The 27,130-nt window shown below is 40.1% G+C and overlaps 2 protein-coding genes across 2 annotated transcripts; one reads left to right on the top strand and one right to left on the bottom strand.

Annotated features, from left to right (window-relative positions):
- Positions 1–16,108: 16,108 nt before the first annotated feature.
- Positions 16,109–22,515, top strand: RPF1 (ribosome production factor 1 homolog). The gene is made up of 9 exons (XM_086754132.1): positions 16,109–16,326; positions 16,412–16,468; positions 17,130–17,210; positions 17,617–17,712; positions 18,294–18,447; positions 19,046–19,128; positions 20,058–20,239; positions 20,321–20,447; positions 21,297–22,515. Exons 1-9 carry the CDS (start codon positions 16,168–16,170, stop codon positions 21,336–21,338), a joined length of 981 nt encoding a protein of 326 aa, XP_086610258.1. The 5' UTR covers positions 16,109–16,167; the 3' UTR covers positions 21,339–22,515.
- A 222-nt stretch (positions 22,516–22,737) lies between these two features.
- Positions 22,738–26,583, bottom strand: GNG5 (G protein subunit gamma 5). The gene is made up of 3 exons (XM_086754133.1): positions 26,426–26,583; positions 25,152–25,307; positions 22,738–22,982 (listed from the first exon to the last, which is right to left on the bottom strand). The coding sequence occupies exons 1-2, from the start codon at positions 26,504–26,506 to the stop codon at positions 25,182–25,184; spliced, it is 207 nt and encodes a 68-aa protein (XP_086610259.1). The 5' UTR covers positions 26,507–26,583; the 3' UTR covers positions 22,738–22,982; positions 25,152–25,181.
- Positions 26,584–27,130: the final 547 nt, after the last annotated feature.

Below are 27,130 nucleotides of genomic sequence, written 5' to 3'. Positions count from 1 at the left end.
CAGTTCAGTTTGTTTGACATTTCCTCCCAAGGTATCTGGTGACTGTTCTGATTCTCCGACAAGAGAGAGAAAAGTAAGTAACATTCTTCCCCTCCTTTGATCACTTTGCAGCTTGGGAAATGCAAAGTGATGTTCAAATATTCAAAGCTTTACTGGAACAGAGCACAATATTTCACGTTGCCTGCTAGAGTGCCGGCAATTGCTACAAGTGATTCACTGTAGTCCACTTGTACTAGCATTGCCTAATTTATTAATTACAGAAATTTTGCACGCAAATTAGCCACACATCATAATACAGTAACCCAAAAATCTGTCTTCACATGTATTAAAGCCCGCAAACAAGCATGCCATATTACAGTAGTAGACAGTTTTCCCATTACAATCCAAAACCTGACAAAAAGTCACTAAAGGCCATTTAGTCAAGTGTTTTCTTTTTGTTCCTTCTGACTTTCTAAAGTACGAGAGTATGTAGCTCCAAGCCTTTTTTGTCTGTCTTTTTTTTAAGTTTCCTTCTTGCACTAAGGATTTGCCAGCCAAAAATCAGTATTCCTCTTGCTATCATGCAGTTTTAAAACATATTTTTAAATACTGGTATGAGTATGCTTAGCATCACTGTCCACCACGTCATGTTGAGGATTAAAAATGCCCAGCTCAGTACGCATTTCAGGAGCTGTTTCCGTCCCTGCTCTGAAAGCTGCTCCATTTCACACACTGACCTTGTACATCCCAGGCATTGTGCTAAGGAATCTGCATCTTGCTTTCTAACTACTCCAAATATTTCTTTCATGAAAGTCAAGGTGAAAATGAGGGAACTGACAATTTTGCATGGGACATTTTGCAAGGAAAGACCATGGCAGAAGTGCTGCACAGCAGATAAGGACAATCGGTACACTTGTGTTCCCAGCCACCCTCCAACCTGCCCTCCTCTTTACTGCCAAAACATGTGAAGAACCAGAGAAACAGGAGCAAAGAGAGCTTGCAGGAGAAATGGAGACGAGGGAACAGGACAACTGAAGATGAGGAAGAGAGAAAAAGCAAGGGAACAACAGAAGGCACATTAGAATGGGAGATACCAGGTAGGTCAGAGAGTTTGAGTTTGGTGACAGAAAATCATTAGGAGTTAACTGTGCAGAAATCCGATTAACGTGATGTTTCATTTACTACGAGAGTTACTTAACATTTATCCATTTTACAGATATAGCCTCCATAGGCTATGCCACAGAGAGATAAAAAGGAAAGGCATAAACTGAAGTCACTTAGCCAAGTACTGAAAAAAAACCAAACCAACACCCAGAGAGAAAGTTGCTGTCTGTTACCAAACCTACAAGAGTGGGGCAATGCAGAGTCAAAGGTATTAAATATGTAAAAGTAGGAGGGAGAAACTCATAAGCTAAGCTAACCAGTTTGAACCACGCATATTTGAACATGCTAAACATTTGGGTTTTTAAAGAAGGAAGCTACTATTAGGGTTTAAAGCAAATACAAAAACACAATGAAAACAAGAGATGCAAAACATTCACAACAGTAACTGCAGATCACTTAATTATGGATGGTGACACTAAAGCTAGCTTCTTTCATTCTTGTGGCATTGAGAGAACTGCAGGCAAAAAAAGAAATACAAACACAAAATAACATAAACAGAACGCAAATCATGATGAGCAAACTGATGCCTTTCACACTTTGCTCTTGGGATTACTGTTACAGATATATCTACAATATATGGCCTTTTATTATCAGATTAAAAACTAAGCTTAATCTAGAAACCTCCTCAGTTTTGTATTTTCTTCAGTTTAATCTCTGTTCCTACTTTGCTCTCCAGCACTAAACAAACCACCACTGGTCTAATACAGTCAAAATCAGCAAGCATTCCTAGATATTACTTACTGTCACTTGGCTCATGGTGGCCTGCTGTTTTGTCACTTCCCTGTCTTGGATCCCACAGAGGAATAATGGCAGCGTAGAAGCTGTAGCTCTATAAAAAGTGTCATCTTAAAATCAGAGGAGGAGCTAGGCATATAAGGGGTTGGCTTCACAAATGTAAATATTTCATAATTTATTTAGTAATGTGGCTTTTCTTTTTTCCCCTAGGCAAAAGCTTTAATAAAGGAATAGGTCTACTGCAACAAAGGAAATAACAGCAAAAACAGAGACAAGAACACATCCTAACGCCATTAATATGAATGGGAATTTGCCTTCATCTTCAGTGGGAACAGAACTTCAAAGACACGAGAATCACCCATAAAACCTGACGGATAAAATCAGAACCTTTCGTGGTCTATGACACAAACCATGTTTAGAGGATGGTAGTGTAGACCCAACACAGTGGAAATGTCCCCAGTAGGAGTTTCACATCCTTGGCTTGACCACAGCCTTGTCCCCGGCGCTGCCAGGGTGGCTGTTAGGACAGACGTCAGAGAAGCCGTGTGCGTGGGCAGTTTCTTTAACAGAAGAACCTCTCTGAAGCAAGACATGCAGGAGCTGGGCAAAGATGAACTTCCTCTTGGTTAACGCTGTCTCTCTTGCTGTTCACAGCTTTACTTTCAGCGCCCAAATCAGGAAGAAGGGATATCCCCACCTTTAGAGGTGGTTTTTTTTGTTTTGTTTTGTTGTTTTTTTTTAAGTAAATCAGTAATTTAAGATATTATTTCAAATATAATAAATTATTTCAAAGCCTGATTCTGGCAGAATGAAGACTGAAACCTGTATCGCCTCAGTGCTACCCTGTGTTTTTAGCACTGAGGAAGATGAGTAGTGTGGATAGAAAGAATTTTTTCTTCTTCAGGGAGATTCAAGATCTTCCTCAAGGACTAAGAAGACATCCTGGCTGCACTCTGCCTGCCAAATGCTGTCAAAAACCAACATAGGAAAGCCAAGATGAGGGAACTCATTCCCAAGCATCTCTGCAGGTCTTGTTTTGGAACTGACACCATATATCAAAGTAGAAATTAAAAGATCAGAGGTACCATTCTTCTGCTAACAGCAGAATTAATTTCCCTCTCTTTCCTTTGGACAACTCCTTATGCTTCTTCCATTCTCAGGATTGCACAATAAGACACAGGACCAAGTCACTCTATGATAATGCACATAATGTACAACCTGGAGAGCTTGTTACACTCTTGATGGGTGAGTTCATCTGCCCCACAAACACATAGCTCCTCAAAATCCTATTTTAGCGCTTTAAGAAAATGTCCCCCTCTGTCCTTCATTGTTGGTCACTAGAATAAGTCTGACAACATCGACTCTTTCAAATAAATCAAAGTCCAAATAATGGTAGGTGTTTCGGGAAAATGTTCCGCGGTGGTGTGTACCTTAACTAAGGCCTTTTCATCAATTTCAAATCATATTTCATATGAGATCTGTGCTACCACTCCATTGCAGGTCATAAGAAAAAGAAAGAAAATTACAATAATTTTCAGAAAAAACCCTTTAAAAGAAATATGTTTACCGTGTGCTAGTATGTCTGTGTACTATATGGCAATGATTTCAACCCCTGGGTGTCGAGAGCTCTATGGACAACCTTTAAGAAAGCCACAAATATGACTACAAAATACAAGTTCACACATATTTTCCATACATTGAATTTCTTAAGGAAGCCTATGCCTCTACTGGAAAACTATAGGGAAATTTCAAAACCTGTGCCTTTTGCAAGTCAGACCTATATCGCATGTCAAAATATACAGTTGGGGTTTTTTGAGGTTTTTTTTTCAGAGAGAGAATTGCTCAGGAGTCTGCAGGAACAGAGAACTTATGGTTTCAACATTTTTTTTCAATACAAAGCAGTATTTCCTTTGGTTTCCAGTGCCCTCATTTTTAACAATCAGCATAAACGCAATCAGTCTAAGAAAAGAGGAATGAAGCATGTGGTTTGGCTCCTTTGAAAATCATATAATAATGCTATTTGAGTTGTGGGCTTAGCTTGGTAGTCCAACTGAAATGACTGTCAGATAGCGCAATGAAGGTGAAATACAGTATTGTAGGTAAGAAACAAATATTTTCAAGGGCTAACAGCATTTGAAGTAAGTCTAGCGTAATTTAAACGTAGTACTGTATGAAGAATGACAGTAAGATCAACTGAGTAAAAAACTAGAAGAGCTAAAATCTGGACAAATTTATGAATCCACTGCACAAATTAATATGTATTTGTGCAAAGTATCCAGGAGAAGAGAAATATGTTTCTTCTAAAGGATGTAGGTGTGGCTACTAGTGTACCAAAAAGATTAAAACAAAAATCCTGTTGATGCTGTGTTCTTGTTGTGTTTGAAGTAATAATTAGAGTCTGGCGTCAAGTGTGAATGATAACTATTACTTTCTTCACACAGATTTTCTAAGCTTGAGAGACCAGTTTTCAAAAGCTCTCTAGCAAAGCTATTATGTTACCAGTATTACTCCATCAGAAGAAGCTGTTAAAGGATGATCAGAAATACTGAGGGTGAGTCCTGGTTTTCCAGTATCTTCTCAGGATTAGGCTTCAAAATTGAAAGTCAGCTTTTTTGACAGTAATCTCTCATAATTACAACTGAAAATGATGCAACTGGCAAATTCTCAACAGCCCGGGAAATTGGATCTAACACATTCAAAGGCATAAGCCTTCAAAACATGTCACACATAGACACTTTTTGCCAATATTCTCAATTAGAACTCATGTTTTTGTTCTTAAAGAAAAACAAAACGTGCTACTTCTTTCATTATTAATACAGTTTTGTATCTGTTACTGTTTAGAATTTTCTGTTTTGAACATTCCCAGAAGGAGGTTGTCACTGCAGATGCCCCAGGCTGCCAAATGATTGGCAGTTCAGCCATTTCCCTCCATCACAGGTATTAGATGCCCCAGCTCACTTCACTGTAACTCCAATTTGTGGGTTTTTTTTTCTTCTTTAGGCTTATTAAAAAACAACTTGTGAACTGAGAAGAAAGCACTTTTACTGTAACAGCTCTTTGGATTCCCTTTTACTCCAAACTCCCATAGATCCGTGTCCCGGATGGCTTAATACTGAAGAGGACTCCAGCAAGGCTTGCACGGGGATGTATGAACGGACCATGTATAAAGAGAAACTTACCACTGAGGAGCTCTAATATTGTAAAATAAACCATTCAAATGTGAGGAAAAATAGAACTACATTTGCAACTTTGATTTGGCCTGTGTATGGCTATCCTTTGCAACTGGATGATCTTTAATTTGTTGTACCAAATCTACAGCTTTCACAGATAATGGGTAAGGGGTTTGCTGGTTTTTAATCCTTTTTATTAAGTGAATAGTCTTCTGGTATTATTTATTGCTCATTAGCCAGCTCCCTCGGAACCTAATTCTGTCATGGGAGTTTCACATGGTTAGCTCCCTGAAGCGTTATGGTTCTCACGTTTGGTCCAGGATGTGTAGTGGTGGTACAAGTAAGATCTACGCCTACGGGTGGAGGGATGAAGAGCATTTACTATTCACAGACTCAAACTGTTCATTTCCTTGCTTCTGTGGGTTCCCTTCCAGTATACTATAGCAAGTTCTGCTCCTAAACAATTTTTTGTTGAGTTTAATATATTATTAATCACAAGATTATCCTGGCTTCACACTAAGCCTTTACCTAGTAACAAAGCTTTTCTTAAAACCCACGGAAATGCTTTTCACCCTAAGTACATAGTTTGGTTTCTGCCACACAGTCCTCTGCTAGTACTATGCATATGTAAGGTCTTTTCCAAATCACAGTAGGTGGAAGCTTGGTTTGAGAATAGACTGGAACATCCAGTAGCATTGAAGTTTCAGGTAGTGACTGTCAAAAATTCTTGGAAATGTAAGAAAGAAGTATTTAAAGGCCAGACGGTTCAGGAAGCTAACAGGAGATCAACTGGCATCAAAATGTGGGACAACAAAAAGAGTGAAGAGGGTTATCTGCTGCAGCTTACTTTGTGAAATAAGAAAAATGGAAACAATTTATGAATGCAAATATGAAGGAGACAGCACTTTCCAAAGAGTCTTGAACTGCAGAGGGTTATGGAGTGCCTGCCTCTTCCTAAGGCAGGATAACACCTGGAAATGTAGCCTGTAGTGAGGGTACCAGACTGACATCCCACCTGAAACAACAAAATTACCTTATTTAATTTCTGCCAGCAGGCATAATGGAATGAAAGATCTTGAGCCCAAATGAGAGCAAATCATTGTGTCCCCCAAAGGACAGACTGCTTCTCCATGAGATGGTGTTAAGGACAGGCAAAACTAGAAGGGTGCCCAGAGTAACAACAGCATGGACAATGGATGGGGTTCGTCCTTGTCAGGGTGGCAGTCTGTTCCCAGGACTACCAAGCAAATTTCAGCTGGATGAATAAGTGAGAACAAAATTTTAAACATCAGCCTCAGCTTGGATAAAATCCTGGAAAAATATACCTTTAGTTGGAAAAAATCTAGAATGGCACACTAAAAATATTCAGCAGAGACAACAATCATCTGAGCAGTATATTCTAGTCAAGTTTTAAAAAAGTAAAACAGAACTTGGTCTTGATAAATAACCTGTGCGCAAGATCTAGAGCAGTTTTTTCAGGATCTCCAGCAACGCTATCACTCTACCTCTCAACGATTCTCTGACTGGCATCGTATCAACAATATCAACCCTGCAGGTTGTGTAAGAAGATAATGGTGCAACCCTTAGGGATGAAGGTGGAGGTGCTGGTAGGATGACAAAGTCTCACCACCCACATACAGTAAGAAATAATAATTGAGATTAGGTGAGCCTGCAGTCAAACATGAAACATCAAAAATACTGTTTATTAACAATCACAGAACAAATTAAACTGAATTTATATAAACTATTTAATTAACAGATTAGAAAGCCTGAAGTGACCTGTGTGATCTTCTAGTCTGACTTCCTGTAAAATGGAGAGCAAATTTCCCTGAATTAGTTCCTGTTTGAAACACATTATATAGTTTTAAGTGAGAAATATCACATCTTGATATAAATATCAACAGAAAAGTTACCATAATTCCTGGTAACCCTCTCAATGCTTAATTATGGGTAACTATAAACTAAGATTGTAGGGTTTGGATCTTGGTCTGTTAGAGCTAAGCCATGTATTTTTAATGGATATCTACTACAGAGAAAGGTATGTAAAGGGTCCTCATTAACTTTCTCTTTGATAATCTAAATAGGTGGAACTCCTTGAGCCCGGCATTAGGAGGAGAGTATCCTAATTTTTTAATCATGTGTCATGTCTATTCTATGAAATCCCTCTAATTTTTCATCACTCTTTTTGAATTTAGGACAAGGAAAAAAAAACATGCACAACATTCCAATTTGCCTTGCATCAGCACCAGATACAGAGGAAGCACTCTATTCTTTCTCAATATTTGCTTGCTTGGGCAATCAAGAGTTACATTCTCTATTCTAGTCACCATGTCAGAGAAGTAGCAATTGTACTTTATTATTCACAAAGCAGTGAATTTGCTTCCCAGGAGAGGACTTCTTTCAAGATTTGCTGGGCCCTTGTTCTTCTTTCTAGAATGTATGTTATGCTTACTTATCCGTATAAGGCAAAAAGTGCTTTCACACTAATTCTGTAGAATAATAAGGCACAAGGGACTTGTCAGAGGTTACCATGAAGTATTTGTGAAGAAGAAAACAGAGGACAGGACAGGTCTCCTGAATCCCATCCTGGCACTAGTACTGCACATTCACAGCTGAAGTTGATTTGCAGAGGCCATGACCAAATGCATTATCAGCTGATGGATACAATCTTCATATCAGACTGAATGCTGTAATTTCTTTTCAGATACATTTAAAACTCTCCTGGTGAAATAAAAAAATAGGGCTTGAACCATTTAGCCTAACTCTCTCCAGCCAAAGATAACCTTGTTGTACCTTCTCTTTCATAAATAATCGCCCACAAACTTGGGAAATAAAACACTTTCCCAAGCAGGAGGAAAATACGATCAAATTGGAAATATAGACAAAAGAAAAGATTATCTTAGCTAATTCTTCCTTGTCATCTTGTATGGTAACTCTCACTCAAATGGTGCTTTTGATCCTGTCCTCTCCCTCCTACTGTAGGGAACAGAGGGAGTCTTGGGCATCAGTCTGTGTTGGGCAGAGCACCAAACTTGCCGAACCATGTCCACCAGGCAAAAGAGCTGTAATACAAGATCTAACTGTAATACAAGATCTAACTTAAGACTAGATTTCATTATGAGTTTCATTTCTTCGTTCAGTCAAACTGTGCACCAGACAGGATTGGCTCTGACAAGCTTCTACTGTGAAGTGCTATAAAAGAGGCTGAAATCTAGGCCAGAGCTAGGGATAGTTCTTGGGAAGCTCTCTGGATTTCCTGGAGGGCAAGGTGTGGTGCTGTACGGGGGAGGTAAATGCCTGTGATTTTCTGTTACTAGTAATTAGGTGCAGCTTGAGTTTCATTAATAAGAGCTACATAAGCATACTGGAAAAAAAAAGTTTATCTGACACCAGGATTATTACATGTTGCCAGCTAAATGTCTTACAATGTTCATTACCTTTGTTATTTTGTGATTAGCACTTATAAATGCCCGAAAGCATATTCATATTTTATCAACACATTGGAAAAAAATGTTCTGCCACTGAGAGTTTACAATATAAAAGAGAGAGAAATCTCCTGGTAAATCTCCAAATTATCTCACCAATCTGCCTAATACATTGGAACTACTTCTTGCACTGGCATTTGCTTTTATTCGCTTTAGTCATTTTGCTTGTGATGTTGTTTACGATTACTACCAAATACAGAAATATGCCTTCCAAAAAGTTATCTTGAGGTGAACACTCAGCATGGAAATATCAGTCTTAAAAGATCTGATAAACCAATAAAGAAAGGAAAGAGAATCTTATCCAGGAAAGGGGCTGGGTAGCCTTAAATAAAAGAGATACTACAATTCTAGTGGCTATTCATCAAAATTTAGCAATACAAACCAGGAAAGAAACCCTGTAATGTTGCTAAAAATGTCTGTTAACTTAAACTATTTTAAAAATCCATTTATTGCAGTCTCTAACCACATACTGAATATGTTAGCAGATATTCTAAAATTCTTATAAAACATTTTAAAGGGTTTTTTTTTTTCCTCCATTTTGATGTTTCATAGCACCACAGGTTTTCAGGCCAGAAAAAAGCACTGTGATTCCCCAGCCTGACCTTTTGCACAGTACAGGTGACAATTAGATGAGTGGGGTCTACCTAATTTCTGGTGGAGCTAGAACAGTTCCTTTGGAAAAAATCCACCTTCTTGATTTAATGATTTCAGGTGACAAGGAATACTTCACAGGTCTATCTATCTAAATAGATAGTAGGCTTAGTTAGTCTAAGGGTTTTGTTTTATTTTGTTTTGTTTTTTAATCAAAAATGTCTCTTGACTCAGCTTTCAAACACTACATCTTTTAGAAGATTTGTCTGCTAAACTAAAGATTTCTATGATTACAATTATTCTCTTTATTTATGTAATTCCAGGTGCATTAGCTCTTACGTGATCCATTGATGGGCTAACGAGACTAAGCTTTTAAAGTCTCCTCTGGAAGAAGGGTTTCTAGATCCCAAACTAACCATATAGTTCTGCTTAACCAGTTTCTCAATTTTTGCCTCAGTATCAGGCCAAGATATACTCCTCCACTGACAAAATCCCTATTGCTACAGTGTGCTCCCCACACTTATCCACAAGTATAGCATTTCTGTGTGCTCTCCATTGCTTTTCTGTATCGCTACTTTTCATAATGCAGTCCTCTGTCAGATAACTGACCTACATTTCTCTTTCCTAGAGATATTAGCCTGCACTTAACTATATGAAAACGCACGCTGTTCAAGTTAGCTCAGCTTACCAAAGATTCCGGTAACACTGTGGAATAAATCCTTGTCTGGTATCACTTCACAGCTTCTGTTTCTCATGCAAATATTACCTTACAAATTTGTAAACCAACTAATATGTGTCACTAGCTGTTTATAAATACTTCTGACTTCTTAATAATGCCAAGTAGAAAATGATCTTGACTACTTTTTCTCCAATTTAAAATATAAAGTATCTACAAAGAGCTAAAGAGTAATATAGCCAGACACTGAAATGTAGTAAAATAGAATAATATTTAAGCAATATACTTTGCTTAATTGTTGATAGCATGTGTGTTGATACCATGGAGTTAAGAGTGATCTAAGTTTCACTTGAGTATTTTATTCTGTAACAAAATTGCTACCTTATTTCCATAGTAACACCTACAAATTACATTGCAATAATTTTGAACAGGGGGAAAATTCTTAAATATCTGCAAGCAGAAAAAGAAGCAAAATTATTTGCTATACCAAGTTCTATTTATTACAGAGAAATTATTCCACTACAGCACAATTATGCCTTAATATAAAATAATAGGAAGTCAATAAATAAAATTAAAACACACATGCAAAAAAAAAAAAATCTGGCTAGAAATTAGTCATACTCTACTGTCGGATAAACTCTTTCTTGTTCAGTATGTGAAGGAACGTTTTACGAAGGTAGCCCAAGCTATGTGTAATTGCCACCAGCAGAAAGATATGAGCATTACTTTCTACAAAGAGGACCACACCCCCCAAGAAACACAAGTTTTTCTACATGCCCACAAAGCTGATGAAATGCTGCCATTGACTACCTTCCCTTTTCCAGGACAGTTCCTTAGGAAGGGATAGTGATCTCCAGAAGCAGCAAAATGAATTTGGCAAAATACCAGGCTGAAAACAGTAGATGCTTCTTCAGTTATTTTGCCATGGGTAGCTACTGGATAAACTTCACAAAAAGTCTAAATGTATCAAATTACAATTTTCTCGTTTATAGAATTTTGATTTGGGGAAGTATTCCAGGGTTTTTTTTTGCAGCAGGCACTTGAAGCTCCAGGAAACTCCTTTCTCTTTTTTTTTTTTTGGCTTGCATACAATTAATGCATTATCTAGTAGTTTTAATCTAGTAGCTAAGCAGAAGCGCTGACAGACTGGTAGTAAATCTGACGCCCAGTCTTCATCAGACTGATCTGCCCAGATTACAAGAATGGCCAGCTCTGCTGTCTTGATAGGTCCTGTGGGAAGGAATTACTGTAATGTCAAGTATAACTACAGGTTTAAGATTGTGTTGACATCCATACATAAAGCAGCTGTAAAGTCATTTGTTTAAATTCTAATGAGCTTTGCAGCTCATTAGAGTGCAATGCAGCTGCATGCACTCACATGCAGCAGACTATGGAATTTTCATAATTTTTAAATAATACATTTGCAAGTTTGTTTTGCAAGAATATCACATAAAATGCCTTTAGACACTAAGTATGCATTCCTCATTTGCCGAGTACTGAACTTGAGATATCTGGAATCTGATATATAGAATGATCCTGAGCATGGTGAGGTTAATTGTGAACCTAATTGAAAATAGTTGTGGTTTGAATGTATGGTGCTAAATACTCTCAAAATATCCAGCTTTGGGTGTCTTACACTGGGCATTCTAACTTCATACATTTGATAAATTTTTACAAACTTGTTTAATTTTCCCATCTGTATAACGGACATGACATAATATCTTCTTTCCAATAAGCACCTTAATGTTTGTAGACAGCTCTGTTATTATAAAGAAGAGTAACACAGAAAAGCATATTAAAATAATTAATTTTTATGTTGAGCTATGGGATGAAGACAGGCATTTGGAGCACATAGTAAGATCTAGTGTTCATCCTGAAAAGTTAAACAATACCCAACTTTATTGAGCATGATCTCCATGTTGTCCGTTACAGAGATTGCCCTAGGTGACTGAAAATACTGAAATTAAAGACTGTAAACAAGATCCACTAAGGAATGCAAGCCTGTAAGTCCCAAATGGTCTTGAAAACTACCCATGCAGCTCCTGCATAGGCACTTTGTAATTTTACTTTGCTCCCCTATGTAATGCTCCCCTGGAGAACCAGCTCTGGGCATGCCCAAGTCTGGGAACAGTCTGGAAAGACTTAAGCAGTTTAGCATTTATTTTGTGCTTACGTCTAGCTGGATGAACAAGAGGCTTTTCTGTAGCAGAGATCCCAGATGGCTTGGTACAATAACATGTACCAAGCATCACAGGCCTAGGCTCTTTATAAAATACAATGCAGGCTTTGTCTCAAAAAGGGATGGTAGAGATGTCCATCCTTCATATGACAGCATACTGTGGTGGGCCTGTGTTCAACTCCTTCCTCAGTTACAGAGATGTGGGCTCAAAAACAGATTCCCCTGCCACACGGAGCATCTCTCGCCACTCTCCGTGTATTCCACCCTGGTGAGACCACATTACCTTTCTTCACTGTGCAAAAAGCCCAACAGAGCATCAGGCCAGGAGTGTAAAAGGAACAAGACTCTTTAGTCCAGTGATGAGGGCACACACCTAGAGACCAAACCTGGTTACAATCCATCCTCTACAGCTTGTCTCTGCTTTTAAAAAACTCTGTAACTTTTAAAAATAAACTTCAGGGAGAATACCTGGCCAGGAATCCAACATTCCTTCCTTTTGGGAGGAGAGTGCCCCAGCCATTAGCTATTTGATCTGGCATTTTCTCTATCATATTCTACACACAACAATAGCTTCAGTTGGAAGACTGAAGAAAGTTCTCACCTCTGAAAAACCTGCAAGCTTGTGGTTTGATTGTTCTATTGAAAGGAAAGACACTATTCTCAGTCTCCAGAGGTGGGAAAGTCCTGTCTTCACTATCAAGTGTGAATACTTTAACTTTTGAACTACCAGTTAAGGAAAGCTACTATCACTAGCTTTGCTATGCAGTCAGCTGTTAGACAGCCCCCGAAAATGCCTACCACAGAGAGGCTGCAAGCAAGAGAGCAAAGAACATCTATTTTGAGGGGCCGGTTAAGGCTCAGGCGTGATTAAAGCTGTACTAACGGCTCCGCAGTCTCAAGGCTGAGGTGCTTATAGGCATAACAAGAAACTGACCTTTGGGGTACAACTTCATTACCCACACAGCACCATGAAGGGATGGGAGAACCAGCCTTGAATGTGAGAATAAGAAGAGCACACTTGTCTTAGTTCAGTAGTCTGCTCCTGCCAGCCAGGCCCCTGGGCAGCTGAACAAAGGAGGCCTGCTCCAACAGCACGCAGCCATGCTGCAAGGCCCCAACTCGTATTTCCACTCTGCATAGCCTTGTGCTGCTTAAATGGATGAGCCTCTTTGACTTAGCTTGACAGCCAATATGTAACACTAACTCCAACAGTTTAGATATATTCTTCACCACCAACAGAAAGTTCAGAGGGCCCAGGGATCCTGCAGAAGGCTTTGAGGGCCATAATGTGGACCTCAGTGTGGAACCTTAAGCCACCTCACTGCTTACTTGTGTTTTGTTGTAACTTTGTGTTCCTTGTATTTGCCCTCTCCTTACCAGTTTTAGATTTTGTTATGAACTGGGGGGATTTTGTCCTAGAGGAAAACCAGTCACTCCTCCCTTGTCCTCTACTCGACTGACCCACCAAAAATCCTTAGAACTGAGACATTACTTTACACAAACTGTGCTCACGAATCCTGTGATCTTCAAATTACTGTTACCAATTGGTGGTTATCTGTTATAACAACAACCACAGAGAATTCTGGCTTACTGATTCCAAGGGCAATTGCTTTGCCATGTTAACTACAGTCAAAATCAATCAATTTAAAAACCATATATAACAGGTGTTTTTTTTTTTTTTATTTTTCAAGTGCAAAATGGTATTCTGTGGGAAGAAAGAAAGAAGCCTGTAGGCCATACCTCTCTTCCAACACAGACAACGGTTTGTTTGGTTTGGAGCACTGCATTGCCTGTGGCATTTTGTTCAGTATAAAGAATCTTGAAGACAAGTAGTACATCCTCTCTACCTTCAGGTAATGAAATTAAGAAAAGAATAAACAGGTAAATAGCAAAATATTGGTTACTACATTTTAAAAATCTCAATCAAACATTTCTCTAATAAATTCTTGAATCCAGAGGCACCTTACCCTCTTTTCTCATCTGCTTTCATAAATATTTTCTAACTTAATTTCCTTTCCCTAGCTGCATTTTTGTCTTTTCAACTTAATACTAAGATATTTATCAATTGTTTAAAACAACAGAACAGCAAAAAAACTCCAGTCCTCTATCAATACAACTCAAAATGATGCTTCCACCACTGCAGCTGGGTCAGTGGTAATTTCCTCCAAAATTCCTTAGTGCTGACATGGAATAAATGTCTTCATTCCTCACTCTCCACTGGAGAACTTCCTTGTTGGTTTACACAAATCAAAGCTACTGGTGTTTTCTGTCTGGTTGGGTTTTTTTTGTTTTTTTTTTTTTTTCTTTAACCAAGCAGCTTCTTCCAAAAAATGGTTTCCTGGTACATTAGTTGCAAAAAAAAAGTGTCCTAGTTAAAATGTTATTTACACAGAACAGAGTTCATAGCTAAAATAAGCAAAAGACCCTGGAATCTTCTCTATGATTAAATTAAACTAACACTACATATGCATTTATTAGTTGGGCCTTCTATTGACGTTATAATTGTACCTTGCTAGTGATCTTATTTTTACCAAGTCCACAACGTGTTCCTGGTGTCTTTTATTGCCTCTCCCCTGCCCTAGGAAGTTCTTGTATCATTATTTTGTTCCTGCGAGTCCTTGGAAGAAAAGCCTTTGAATAATATTAGGAGGCTGGCTTCCCTGTTTCTGGGAGGGAGGAAGATAATCTGTTTTTTCCACACTTAAGAATTCAGTGAGCTTCACAAAATTATGCTGCACATCAGTTTGCAATGATCCCAACAAAAACACCATTGCAAACTGGAACTACAAGTAACTTACAACTCTCCATTAGCTCTGCTAACAGCAGTGACAAAAATCTCTGCTGATGACTTTCAGCGATACCCTTGCAATCTCCAGTATCTGAATCAGCTAAGGTAAAGTTACAGAAAGTCTTTGGTTAACACATTCTCAACTAAATCCCTCAAACCTTAATTACCATGGAAACTACTTATCCTTAAGGCACTAAGGATAGCAGAAGTATTTTCTCTTCACAAAGATGGGAGTGAGGCTCAGACAAACATGGGATTGTGCATAACGAGGCCTTCCATCTTTCATTTACATCTACATTAAGCAGAAATAGCCTCAGTGAAGCAAGCTGAGTTACAGAGTTAAATTTGTTTCTAGGACAGAAGCAGATTTGAGATATTGTCTAGTTCAGGTTATTTTCCCATTATCTTAATGCATTTATGTTAACAGATTTATTTTTCACTTTTCTAGTAAGAGAAACTTATTAATGCAAAATAGTATTTGTATATAAAATCAGTAGACATGTTGCAAGCTTTGAGACAATCCTGGGGATAAATGGAACTAATCAGTCCCAAAATGGTCAGCATTTTGCAAGCTGAGATTAAAAATGCCTCTAGTTTAGCCCAGGCCCCTCCATATCCCCAAACATTCTGCTCCTATAACGCAGCGTGTCTCCTTCACTGTGCAGTAAAGCTTGCACACCTCTAAGCTGGGAAACCACCTCAGGAACAGAAAACTTTTTGTAGGGGTTCTCATTTTAATGGGATTTAATGGAATAATTTTCAGGAACATTGCCATCAGAAAACCCTATGGTTCCTTTTAAGCAGATGCTCCCCACTCTTTAACTCACTGTGAGCAAACACCTGAACGTGAAACGTGTGCATGGGAAAACGCTACTGGGTCACGCTGTCACTACCACTTGCGTAAATCCATCAGTGTGTCATGTTTGTTCAAAGCCTCCCATTTTGACATTGTTAACCCTGATTATAAGTCACAGTGCAGTAATAATTTGTACTAAATGCTCCCATCTTATCTCGTTGCCTGCTGTGCAATTAGCTTGGCCATTCTGCAGGTACTGGCAGCGCAACAACAGGCTGCGCGGGCACGGGGCTGGGCCCGTCTGTGACTCGCTCTACAACGACCGTCACCACGGCCCGGCCCCGTCTCCCCCGCGCAGCGAGCACGCCGGCACTCGGCTTAAACCGCCCGCTTCCCCGCAAAGCCCGCACCGAGCCCCCCCATGCCGCGGAGCCTTTACAGGCCGCGACAACCCCGCACCACCCCCTCTGCGCATGCGCGGCGGGAGCCCGTCCTCCCTCCCTGCCGGCGGCCCCGGCGCAGGCGCAGCGCCGGCTGTCCCGGCGGGCGGGGGCAGAGGTCAAGGGTGAGGGGTCAGTTCCTGCCCCGCGGCGGCGGCAGCAGCATGGCGGGCGGTGGCGGCGGCCCGGGGGGCTCGGCGGCGGCTGGGGAGCCGCCGGCCCCGCAGTGGGTTCTCTTCCCGCCGACCTTCAGCGTGTCCGAGATCAAGAACAAGCAGCGGCGGCACTTCATGTTCCTTCGCTGGAAGCAGCAGCAGAGGAAGGTGGGGGAGGGCCGTGACGGGCGGGCGGGGGAGGCCTAGCCGGGCGGCGGGCCTGGCTAACGGATCGCGCTCTCTCTGCCGTTAGGAGAAGCTGGCCGCCAGGAAGAAGCGGAGAAAGGAGCGGGAAGCCCTCGGAGACAAAGTAAGGGCTCCGGCCGCGGCGAGGCCGCCCACGGGGGAGAGCTCCCCGCGGTGATGGCTCTTCAGCCCAGCCTTCTGGGGGTTCCCGAGTGTCCTGAGTGAAACGGTTTCTCCGCAGACGTCAGTGAGGTGGAGCAGTGATCTCGGTGCTCGCTGGCCGCCGTGGCCTTCAGAGACGCTGCGCTGTGCAGCCGAGGTGGCGGGCAGCTGGGCTCAGAGACTTTGTTGGTACCCGGTTAAATGATGCTGTAATTGGGTGGGGCGAGCTTTACGCTGATGGTGGCATAAAAACAGACCCTTCCCAAAAAGCCTTCTCTGTCCGATGTAATTGCTAAGGCATTGTGTTGATGTTATTAGGAATTATACTCTAGTGAGTAAATTCTGTATAAATTAAAACAGTCAGAGCCCATTTCTTAATTAGACCGAAAGTAAGCCGTGTCACTGTTATAGTGATGCTTCTCCTCCATGTGATGCTCTCTGGTGCCCTAATACCTGTGCGTATTTTTAATCAAGGCAGTATTCTAACTTCTTTTTTAAAAGCTGGCATAAAATAAATAATACTTCTAATGTAGAAATATACACAATATTGTGGTAGTATGAATGTGGGTTTTCACAATACACTTAACAATTACATTAATATGTTATGTAAACATTTATTTTAGGCACCTCCAAAAGCCATACCAAAGACTATTGAAAATCAGAGAGTGTATGACGAAACAACTGTAGATCCCAATGATGAAGAGGTAACTGCTTAGTTTCTGCATGTGCTATTAAGTTCACCATATCTTTTCCAAGAAGGGACATAAAATAGGTTGCTGAAACTTAACATTCAACACTCTCCTGTTAAGTGCTGATGAAGTACTTTTCATATGTGATGTGTGCACTAAGAGAGGATGTCATTCTTTCATTATCTACGTTAGATAATTGCCTTGTGTGTTACTGCTTTTGATAGTAAAACCTGCCAATGCTCGTCACACTAGATTCTTAAAAATAAAAACCACATGCCTTGTGGGGATTAATTATAGGATAGATCTTCTGAATTGAATTTTTTCCTACTAAATTCAATTTAATCAGAATTTAAATCGGATCAAACAATTGTTCTTCAATTGTTTCATATGTGGTGGATTAACAAGACTTTTGTTCTTCCAGGTTGCTTTTGATGAAGCAACTGATGAATTTGCACCATACTTCAACAGACAGACAGTTCCCAAGATTCTTATTACAACATCAGACAGACCTCGTGGGGTATGTATGTTTAACTCGGAGAGTTCCGCTTTGTTTAGCGACCATGAGTGACCTTGTATACGTTTGTAATCTCTTCGTTTCTCTAGCACTGTTTGTTTCATTCATAACAAAACCCAACCTCATGCATGTGTTCTTGCATGCAAGTGATCTGCGTTACCCAATTGGGGAAATTACTGACATTTGCAAAAACCATAAAATAAGTGGTTTTAAAAATAGGAAAAAGTACACCTCAAACAGTTTATCTGCAAATTTGGTCATTAGTTGTAATAGTTACATTGTATCTTGAAATGCTATGAACTTTTTGTAAACTAATATTCTTAATGAGTTTGGAGGTTGTGCTTTTGGATTTTTCCTTCCTTTTTTTAAAAAAAAAAGTCCCTGCCGCGCTGTAGTCTTTACTGCACATAATTTTTTTTCCCGCTGACTGAACAAAGTAATTTAATAGTTTTTCTTCAAATGTTTATAGAGATATTGGAAGTAATATATCATCAGGTAGCTGGAACAAGCAGCCCTCCGTTCCTCTAATATTTGAATTTGGCACTGTATTTACCACATTGCAATTTAACTCGCCTGTCTTGCAGAGAACAGTGAGATTCTGTGAACAGCTGTCTACTGTTATACCGAACTCGCATGTCTACTATCGAAGAGGACTAGCTTTGAAAAGAATTATTCCACAGTGTATTGCAAGGGACTTCACAGATTTAATCGTAATTAATGAAGATCGCAAAATACCAAGTATCCTTTTCTGTATTAAAATAGACATATTAGCTCCGGGCCTATTAGGGAAGGAAAATAATTCTGTAGTGTGCATCAAAGCTCTGCTTTATTCTGGATTTTTTTCTCTTCTCTGTCCAGTTTCTAGTGAAACTAGAGAGTTAAAAATCAGTGTGCCAACTTGAATATCTGATGGCTAATGGAACTTGGAATTACTAAAGAAAGTGTGTTGGCTTTTTTGTTATTTTTTAGTTTGTAATGCATGGATAAACATTGTTATTAGTTCAGTAAATTTAATGGTGATTAATTAACAAGTTTTCCTGACCAGGAAGTTCCATTTAGTTTTGCTAACTCAATAAGACATTGCCAATTAATAAGTGAAAAAGTCATAGAAGGTAACTCTGGCTAGCTATTGAAACAAAATTTGATGGACATATTTGAGGACACTAGTTAACTAGTTTATGAATGTATGTAGGGAAACATAATGAGACCTTGAAAATCAGACATAGATGATGGATATAATACTCTAATGTAATAGTGCATTTTGCAGAAAATGTTCCTCTGTAAATTCCACATTGAATTTTTCCAGGCTTTTTTTTTTTTTTAACTCATTGAACAGATGGTCTTGTTTTAAGTCATCTGCCTGATGGTCCAACTGCTCATTTTAGAATGAGTAGTGTCCGTTTGCGTAAAGAAATAAAGGTGAGACTCCAGCAGAATCTTAAAAATGGATAGTGTGTTGTTTAATCATAGAATCATAGAATGGTTAGGGTTGGAAATACATTCAGTTTACTTGAACTGGTTAATCTGGTTGCACTTGTACAATTCAGCTGATCTTGTAAAGATACCTTTTTTGTAGCTAACAGGAGGCCAAAGACTAGTATATTCTATTTCCATAAGCAGCTTATATCCATTTTCATAGTTATTTGCTGAATTTCTTTAACTGTCTGGCAAGTATTTTTATAGTCATGCCAGTAAATAGCGGCTAATAACCTGCACCAATAGGGCATCCCCAATGGATAGTATATAGGATACACACAACAGGATACATTAAAATCAGCAGTGTACAAGATGTCAATAGATGTAGTTCCTAGTCTTGAATAAAACCTAGTTTTTCCTATTCTTACAGCCCTGTCACCTCTTCTGTAGTAAGTATTGCTTACTTACCCCTACATAATTTGCAGTGAAATGTTTTTTTTCTCTCTTTTGAATAAAGTATTTTTTAAACTTTATCTGTTCTTATTAAAGAAGAATCCCATGTCCTCTTAGTCCCATAGTTGGTATTAGTACGGAGAGAAGACTTCTGTGATAGGCAGACTGCCTATTTGCTGTAATGGGTTCTGCCAGGAGTGGAAATTGGTGGAGAGAGGAAATGTAAAATCATGTATTTGTGCTTTTTCGTTCAATTTATATTGTTGAACCAAAGGTCTTTGTTACCAGCTGCTCCTTTACTTGTATACAAACTTAGGTTGCGTTTGAAAAAATGATTAGGGCATGTTGTCAGCCCTGTTACAAGAAACTGGCCCCGGTTGTCTCCCCCCGTTTTATTTCAAACTCTTATTTGATAACATATTAAAATCCTTTTGCATTCAATCTGTTCTTTGCATTCTTATCTATTACTTTCATTTCAGCGAAAAGGGAAAGAGCCCACAGAACATGTACCTGAAGTAATCCTGAATAATTTTACAACACGACTTGGCCATTCTATTGGTCGCATGTTTGCTTCTCTCTTCCCCCATGATCCTCAGTTCATTGGAAGACAAGTAGCTACATTTCACAACCAGCGAGACTACATCTTTTTCAGATTCCACAGGTGACATTTTTTTGCAAAACTCACAAACGAGAGAATGTTCTTGTGACTTAATTCGTAATTTTTATTATTTTCTTCCCCAAGATATATCTTCAAGAGTGAAAAGAAAGTAGGAATTCAAGAACTTGGGCCCCGTTTTACATTAAAGCTGAGGTCTCTTCAAAAAGGAACCTTTGATTCCAAATTTGGAGAATATGAATGGATTCATAAGGTATGTCCAAGTAATTATAACAGTCCTGCTTGGGAAGGGAGACTAAATCTGACGTGAAATGTAACCACAAATCTTAGCCCAAGAAAGCGGTATAAATGCAGTTCTTAATACGGAAATGTTTAACTGAAATATTTAGAGGTATATTTTAAGAAATATGCAAAGTAGAAGCATTCTGCTATATTGCAAGTCAAAAATAAAGATAGCAAGAATGATGAATATCAATATACCATGACTACTTTTGTGCAGAGTGTAATTTCTTTAACGTATACGGATATAAGCCAATGTGAAAAATGCTCCCCGGGTATGAGCTATGATTGTAAGCCTAGCAATCTTGACTAGAGCTATTTTCGTGCAAGGTGAGTGCAAGAATCATAACGCAAAAATGATTAAGCTACTTACATAAATGTAACTTCTTTATAGTGAAAGGAAAGTAACAGTGACCTCTGCACATCTTCGAGTGAAACTGAAGTATTACTCTAGGCAATGATAAATTACTTTTCCAATAACTTTTACAATGGAATTGCAGTTGATTTGGCAAAACTTAGGAGTATTGAAGCTATACTGGAAGGAAAAGTCTAATACTCCTGGTGTAGTCCGTGAAACAGATGATCTCGTTTGTTTTAAAGACACTGACTACTGTAGTAGGCAGAACTGCTACATGTTCTTTAGTTCTAAATCACTAATGCCTAATTCCTCTCCCTTGTTAGTCTTGAAAAGCTGACTAAGACTCAACTACACTGTAACTGTGACACATTTCACTGCCTACCCTATTATAAATTGGAGTAGTCATCCTTTTTTGTATCCTGTTGCATGAATTTGCTAGTTAATAACTTTTCTTTTAAATTTCAGCGCCGAGAAATGGACACAAATAGAAGAAAATTTCACTTATAACGGACAGCTATCTGCCAACTGCTGGTGACCACAAATACAACTACTGCTTTGAACTATGGCTTATCTCAGACTCCTAACTAATTATGATGATACTGAACAGTATCTGTCTGCAGAAAGACAAATTGCGAACATTAAAAATTTCTACAGGAGCAGATCAAGTAGAACACATCTTTCTTCCTATGTTTGTAGCTACATCCAACATGACAAGGACAGTGACTTTTTTTCCAGTTTAGCAGGAAAAACTATGGCGATGTCAGAGCAGCCTGTAATTTAGCTATCGCTGAAGATTTGCCATGACTGCTGCTGTGTTGTAGAAATAAATTATGCTTTGCAACATCAAAGACAGTAAATATTTTGGTTACAGATAGTCTCAGAATAAAGTATTTCTACTTATACAACTTTTTTTTTCCTGTTAAGCAGCTAAAGCCAGATGTCTTCCATGAAACAGGTAAGAGATCAATATTTCAAACCTCTTTCAAACTTCCAGTAGTTCAGTGTTCCCTGACGGTATGGTAATAGTTTTCTAGAAATGGTCTCCTATGTAGAGAACATTGAGAAGGCTGTATGCAATCCAGGAAGTCTGTGGTATTTTATTTTGTTAATGTCTTGCATAAAATAGCCGTGGTGCTGAAGTTTTATAATATGCTTGACTCCTATAGGAATCTATTCTGTAAATGTCATATTTAGAAGAGGTATATACCAAAAGGTATATACCCAAAGCAGCTGAGATTCTTGTATATAAAAAGAAATAAACACCAACGGGAAAGAATTTGTAAGGCCAGCTTACAGGAGGTACATAAAGTTCTCATCTAAAAACGCTGCTCAGTTGAACATGTGAGGTCTCGGAGCAGGGTATTTCCCATTTAAAATCTTAAAAATGCTTCTTCAGCCTCATAACTATACTCAAGTTGGTATAACCTGCAGAGTAAACTACTGCGCTGCCTTAAGTTCGCACATTCACTGGCAGCTAAAAAGCTAAGTTTTATTTTTCTTTTCATATGCAGCTATGATAAGTGCTTTTTTCATATTTACCTAGAGTAAGATGGCTCATAGAGTAAGTCATCTACTAGGGTAGAATTACTCTAGAAAAAGAATAGTTAAGTTAATCTTTGTCTTTATTTAATGTCTATTATATGGGACAGCTGTATAGTTGAATTATAAACCAACAGCCAAAATATTTTTTTTCTGTTCTATTTCCATTATGCTTCTAAGTGTAGTACTGATGAAGCCTCATTGTTCTGTAAGACTACTAACCCCAGGCAAACTTGCAGCCACCCAGAATACTTAAAGACAGACCCCTGTATATGCTTTCCAGCTGCGTGCAGAGTGATGCAGTAACTGGTGAGGTGTCAACATTTCCAGAATTTAATCCACTTGTTACAGTAATTTCAAGACCAGACTAAGTCAAGACACTTTTATTTTTTGTTTGGCATATAAAATTGATTCCCTTATGAAACAGAAGTATTGTAACTAGCATACAATTCATTTGGAGAGGTAGATGGTAAGAGGTTTGACGACAGTAGCAATCTTACAGTTAGATTTGGCACGTTAAAACTAAGCTTTTTTACAGACTTCAAACCAGGCCACTCCTTGAGGCACTCTGCCCATACACACATCAGCAGCTAGGATAAGATGCTAAAAGATCTGAAAAACAAAAACAAAATGCAGTTAGAGAAGTATCAATGCAAAATGAAGCAGCTCTGTGTACCTTCAGAGTATGACATGGACAGCTGTTTAGAAAAAAAAAAATCCTTTTTCCACAGCTGTCTTATAAAACTTAGTTTATAAAAGTAAACTTTTAAAATCATGAAGCTATCCCCATGGGTACAAGAAGATAATCAAAGCTGTTACGAAAGAACTGAAGCTTAGTGTCTCCTGGAAGCCAAACTGCTAGGTGGAAGGACAGAAGAAGTTGTTCCCAGTCATTTGGTGCCTGCAGAAATACCAGGCATCTACTTTGCTTTTGAAAAGCAGGAGGAGTCTGTGTAACTAACAAATTACACTTCCTCTTCACTCCACAGAGGTGGTGCCGACTGCAAACGTGAACTCTGTTGGCTCATTGTGAAAACACCAGGATTAAAACTAAGAAATTGCTGATTTTGAGGAAGTGCTGCAAGAGGTACAGTGAAGGAAAGAAATCTTCCATATAGGTAGTATAACTAAAAGTGCTATTATAATGTGCTATATAACCTTTGCCTATAACATCAGCAGAAACAAGCGCTCTGTTCCAAAATCGGAAAGGGGGAAGGTAAGGGCTGTAATTGAGAGATAATTTTAAGCCTTTTGTGCCTTGTGTATGCACACGTGTGTGAGACAGAGGACATTCCTGACATCCATACCCAGGAATTACTAGACTTTGGCAAAGCTCAATCGGGAACTGTGTATGTCACTGATTAAAGTACAGTTTATTTGGCTTTTTACAGTTTATCAGTTAACAATGCTTACAGATAATCTGATCTCTCCCTTGAAGTACTGCTTAAAGCTGAAGCTACAGTAGTGTGAACACAAGTCAGTGTCCAAGAATAATATATTTTAAATAAGAATAGTTGATAAAATCCACAACAGAAATAACTTTAAAAGCTACAAGAACTCTAAAGCAGACTTCAGTTATACTTCTGTAATGGAGAAATGGGAGAAATGTTTTTGTTTCTTATATAGTTAAGCATCAGCCTCCATACTGTTACTACTCTGGTCTTTACTAGCATGAACCACTTTGCATATAAAAAAACTTTCTGGAAGCCTTCTACAGTCTGCTTGAGGGGAGAACAATTTTAAAGAACAATTTTAACAACCTTTCTATAAAGCTACCTGAATAACACAACTTAAATCTAGCAATCTACAATTCTTTGGGTGATGTAAGTCAGCTACAAAACCAGAATTCTTCAAGGTTAAGACTCACTATGAGATTTCTAAGGATTGTGAACTGTAGTTAACTGCGTATCATGTGCTCCAAAATAATGTGTTACGCTCTCACCCAGCAGATCCGGGGCAGTGGGGAGAAGGCACACAGTAAAATTATCATGCATGTACTGTGGGCAAAATACCAAATTATTTTGACTCTCAAGAGTCTCAGTGAGACTACTGTGGATGTAAAACTCTCCTTTCTAAATAGGTTAGTCTAAATAATCACCAAAATTTTCAAGGAATGCCAGATTAGTAGTCTTCATAGTGATAGCAGTAGTGCTAATGAACCTATAAAAGTTTTGGAATGAAAATCCAAATGACTGGTCAACTGTTTCTAGTTATTTAAACTGCTACCCCTGTAGTAGCTTATTTCAGTGGAGTACGGGCCTTGATATAATTCTTGGACTACATACTTTTTTCTTTTGGTTTAGAGGGTGTGTCCCATAGGGGACAGTGCTCTTGGACACCACCACTAACCTATCTTTGGAAGTGCTCTTTACAAGTTTAAGAACTAAAGTCTGCTTTATCTGCCGCAGTCAGGACTCACAACGTATGCTGTCAAGCAAATAATCCTATGTGAGAAAAGGGAAATATACCCTTACCCAGAAGGAAGACACATCAGAATTACTGTACAACCATGTTAGTCCAAATAACAGCTCCTGCTGGCCTCACTACTACTTTGCTGCAGCAAAGCTCTGCAACAGCTGAATGCTCATCATACTTACAACACAGGTCCCGTACAGAACTACAACTAGAATAGGGGAGGAGGGGCCCAAAATGGGGATCTAGACCAACACCAGCTGCAGACGTCAGATGTCTCTTCTAAATACTTTTAATAGAGGCAGCCTCATTTAAAGCCAGCTATTTTTAATGACAGCACAGTTTATGAATCATAATTCAAGAACTTACCACTGAAAGACACTGAAGCAGTTTACGTAATTACAAAAATGAACAAACTTTCTGGGGTCTAAATGGATTTGTACTTGATGATACTCCTGTCAGTAAGGGATCATGTTGAGCGTTCTGCAGGCAGAATTGCTTCAAGTCTGCTGCAGCCTGAGAAACCTGGTCATAATAAAAAGTTGGCATTAGAATTCACTGGACACTTTACTGAGGATGTAACTATGTCAAAAAGTATAAAGTATACTGCTAAATGATTATGCAATACAGCTTACGTAGTTTTGTACAACACTTTCATCGTAACTTTTCAGTTTCTTAAAGATGAGAAGTTGCGCAATATTAGAGTAAGAATTAATTTGGACGATTTTCATGTTAAACTTCTAAGCCTGAACGGTGAAAGATGAGCAACATCTTGGACATGGCTTTGTTAAATATATGAGGAGCCTTGTTCTAGCATAAATTGTTAAAAAATACAGCCTATAGTTTAAGATACTTTACTCAACTGAACTCTCATTTTATCTTCTGTTGGAAAGCTATCCTTAGGATGAGTGTATGGGGTTTTTGGTAGGCTGTACCTACCTAAAAACAGAACAGTGAAAAAATTATTTGTCTTGCTTTTTTTTTTTTTTTTTTTCTGTAACTCTGAACTCATAAAAAAGAACAATTGATGTTTCAGAAAGTAACACCTTCACTGGTATTGTATATTTGCAGTTTGCTCAGAGTTTCTCAAAGTTGTCAAAGCCCAGTCTCACCCCAAAAATGCACAGGTATGCACTTGGTATGTCTTGCAGCAAAGTCTCCATTTTACAGTGTCAGGGCCAGGCCAGCCAAGGCAACCTGTTGTGTGCCCGACTCAGGCTGCCCGTTTCACCACAGTGTGATGGAGGCAAACGCTCCTCAGAATAAGGAAGTGAGAGGGGAGAGCGGGGCGCGTCCACCCCTCCGGGGGAGCGCTTCGGCCGGAGGGCGGCCCCGGGGGTCCCCGAGAAGCTGCAGGAAGCGAGAGGGCGCGGCGGGCCGGGTGCCGGGGAGGCGGCGGCAGCAGGAAGGGACGCGGCTGCTGCCGCCCCAGGGCTCGGCTCGGCCGGGGAGGCCCGATGAAACCCCGGGGCCAAAGCCTGGGCGCGGGGCGCCACCAGCAAGGAGGGTCGGCGGGGCGGGGTAGGCCAGAGTGGCTGTCCCGGCCTGGCCGCCTCCGAGGAGAGCCGCGGGGCGCGGCCCGGCCCCCGGGGCGGTGTAATGGCGGCGCGTCCGCCCTGTCCCGTCCCGTCTCCGCTTCTCACCTTGACGCGAGTCACGCTGGCCTCCAGGCGCAGCTGCTGCACCACCTTCTTCATGGCCGCCACGCTGGAGGAGCCCGACATGGCGGGAGCGGCGGCGGGCAGCAGACCACCCTGTCCCAACTTCCCGGCGCCTCCCAACCTCTCCGGCCCGGTTGCGCCTGCGCAACCCCCGCCGGGGCCGGCGTCGGGGCGGGGGCCGGGGTCGCCGCCGCCGCGGGGGGCGCTGCGGGGCCGCTGCGGGGCCGCTGGCGGGCGGCGGGGGTGGCGGCAGCAGCCGGAGCCCGCAGCCCGGGTTTGTTACCGGTTCCCGTGGGTCGTGGCTGCTCGCTTGCGAGCTCGCTGTGCCCGGGAAGCGGGGAACGGCCTGCAAGCACAGAAGTAAGATCCCCCGCCCATTTGTCTGTAAAGTGATGGAAAGAGAAGGCAGTATTAAGACCAAGGTGGCAAATCTTGGTGATAATATCCGGTGAGTCACTAGTTTGGAGCTTATTTTTAGAGGTGCTGTATGAAGTTACTAGCTTCACTTGCCAGCACGTTTGGGTCTTGACGGGATGTTACAGTCAGGTCACCCTCAGCTGTAACTGTGCAGGGGCCCGTGAAGACGCACACCCATGTAAGCAAGTGCTTCCCAGGACAGGAGGAAACGTTAATTCCACCGCAGGGAGCCAGGGCGAGACCTGGGAGGTCATCTGGGAGGCCTGGTCA

Source organism: Chlamydotis macqueenii, chromosome 8, assembly GCF_036417535.1.
Source record: "Chlamydotis macqueenii isolate bChlMac1 chromosome 8, bChlMac1.mat, whole genome shotgun sequence".
Classification (NCBI taxonomy): Eukaryota; Metazoa; Chordata; class Aves; order Otidiformes; family Otididae; genus Chlamydotis; species Chlamydotis macqueenii.
The sequence above is the reverse complement of the archived record's forward strand: the minus strand, read 5'-3'. Positions and strand labels throughout refer to the sequence as shown.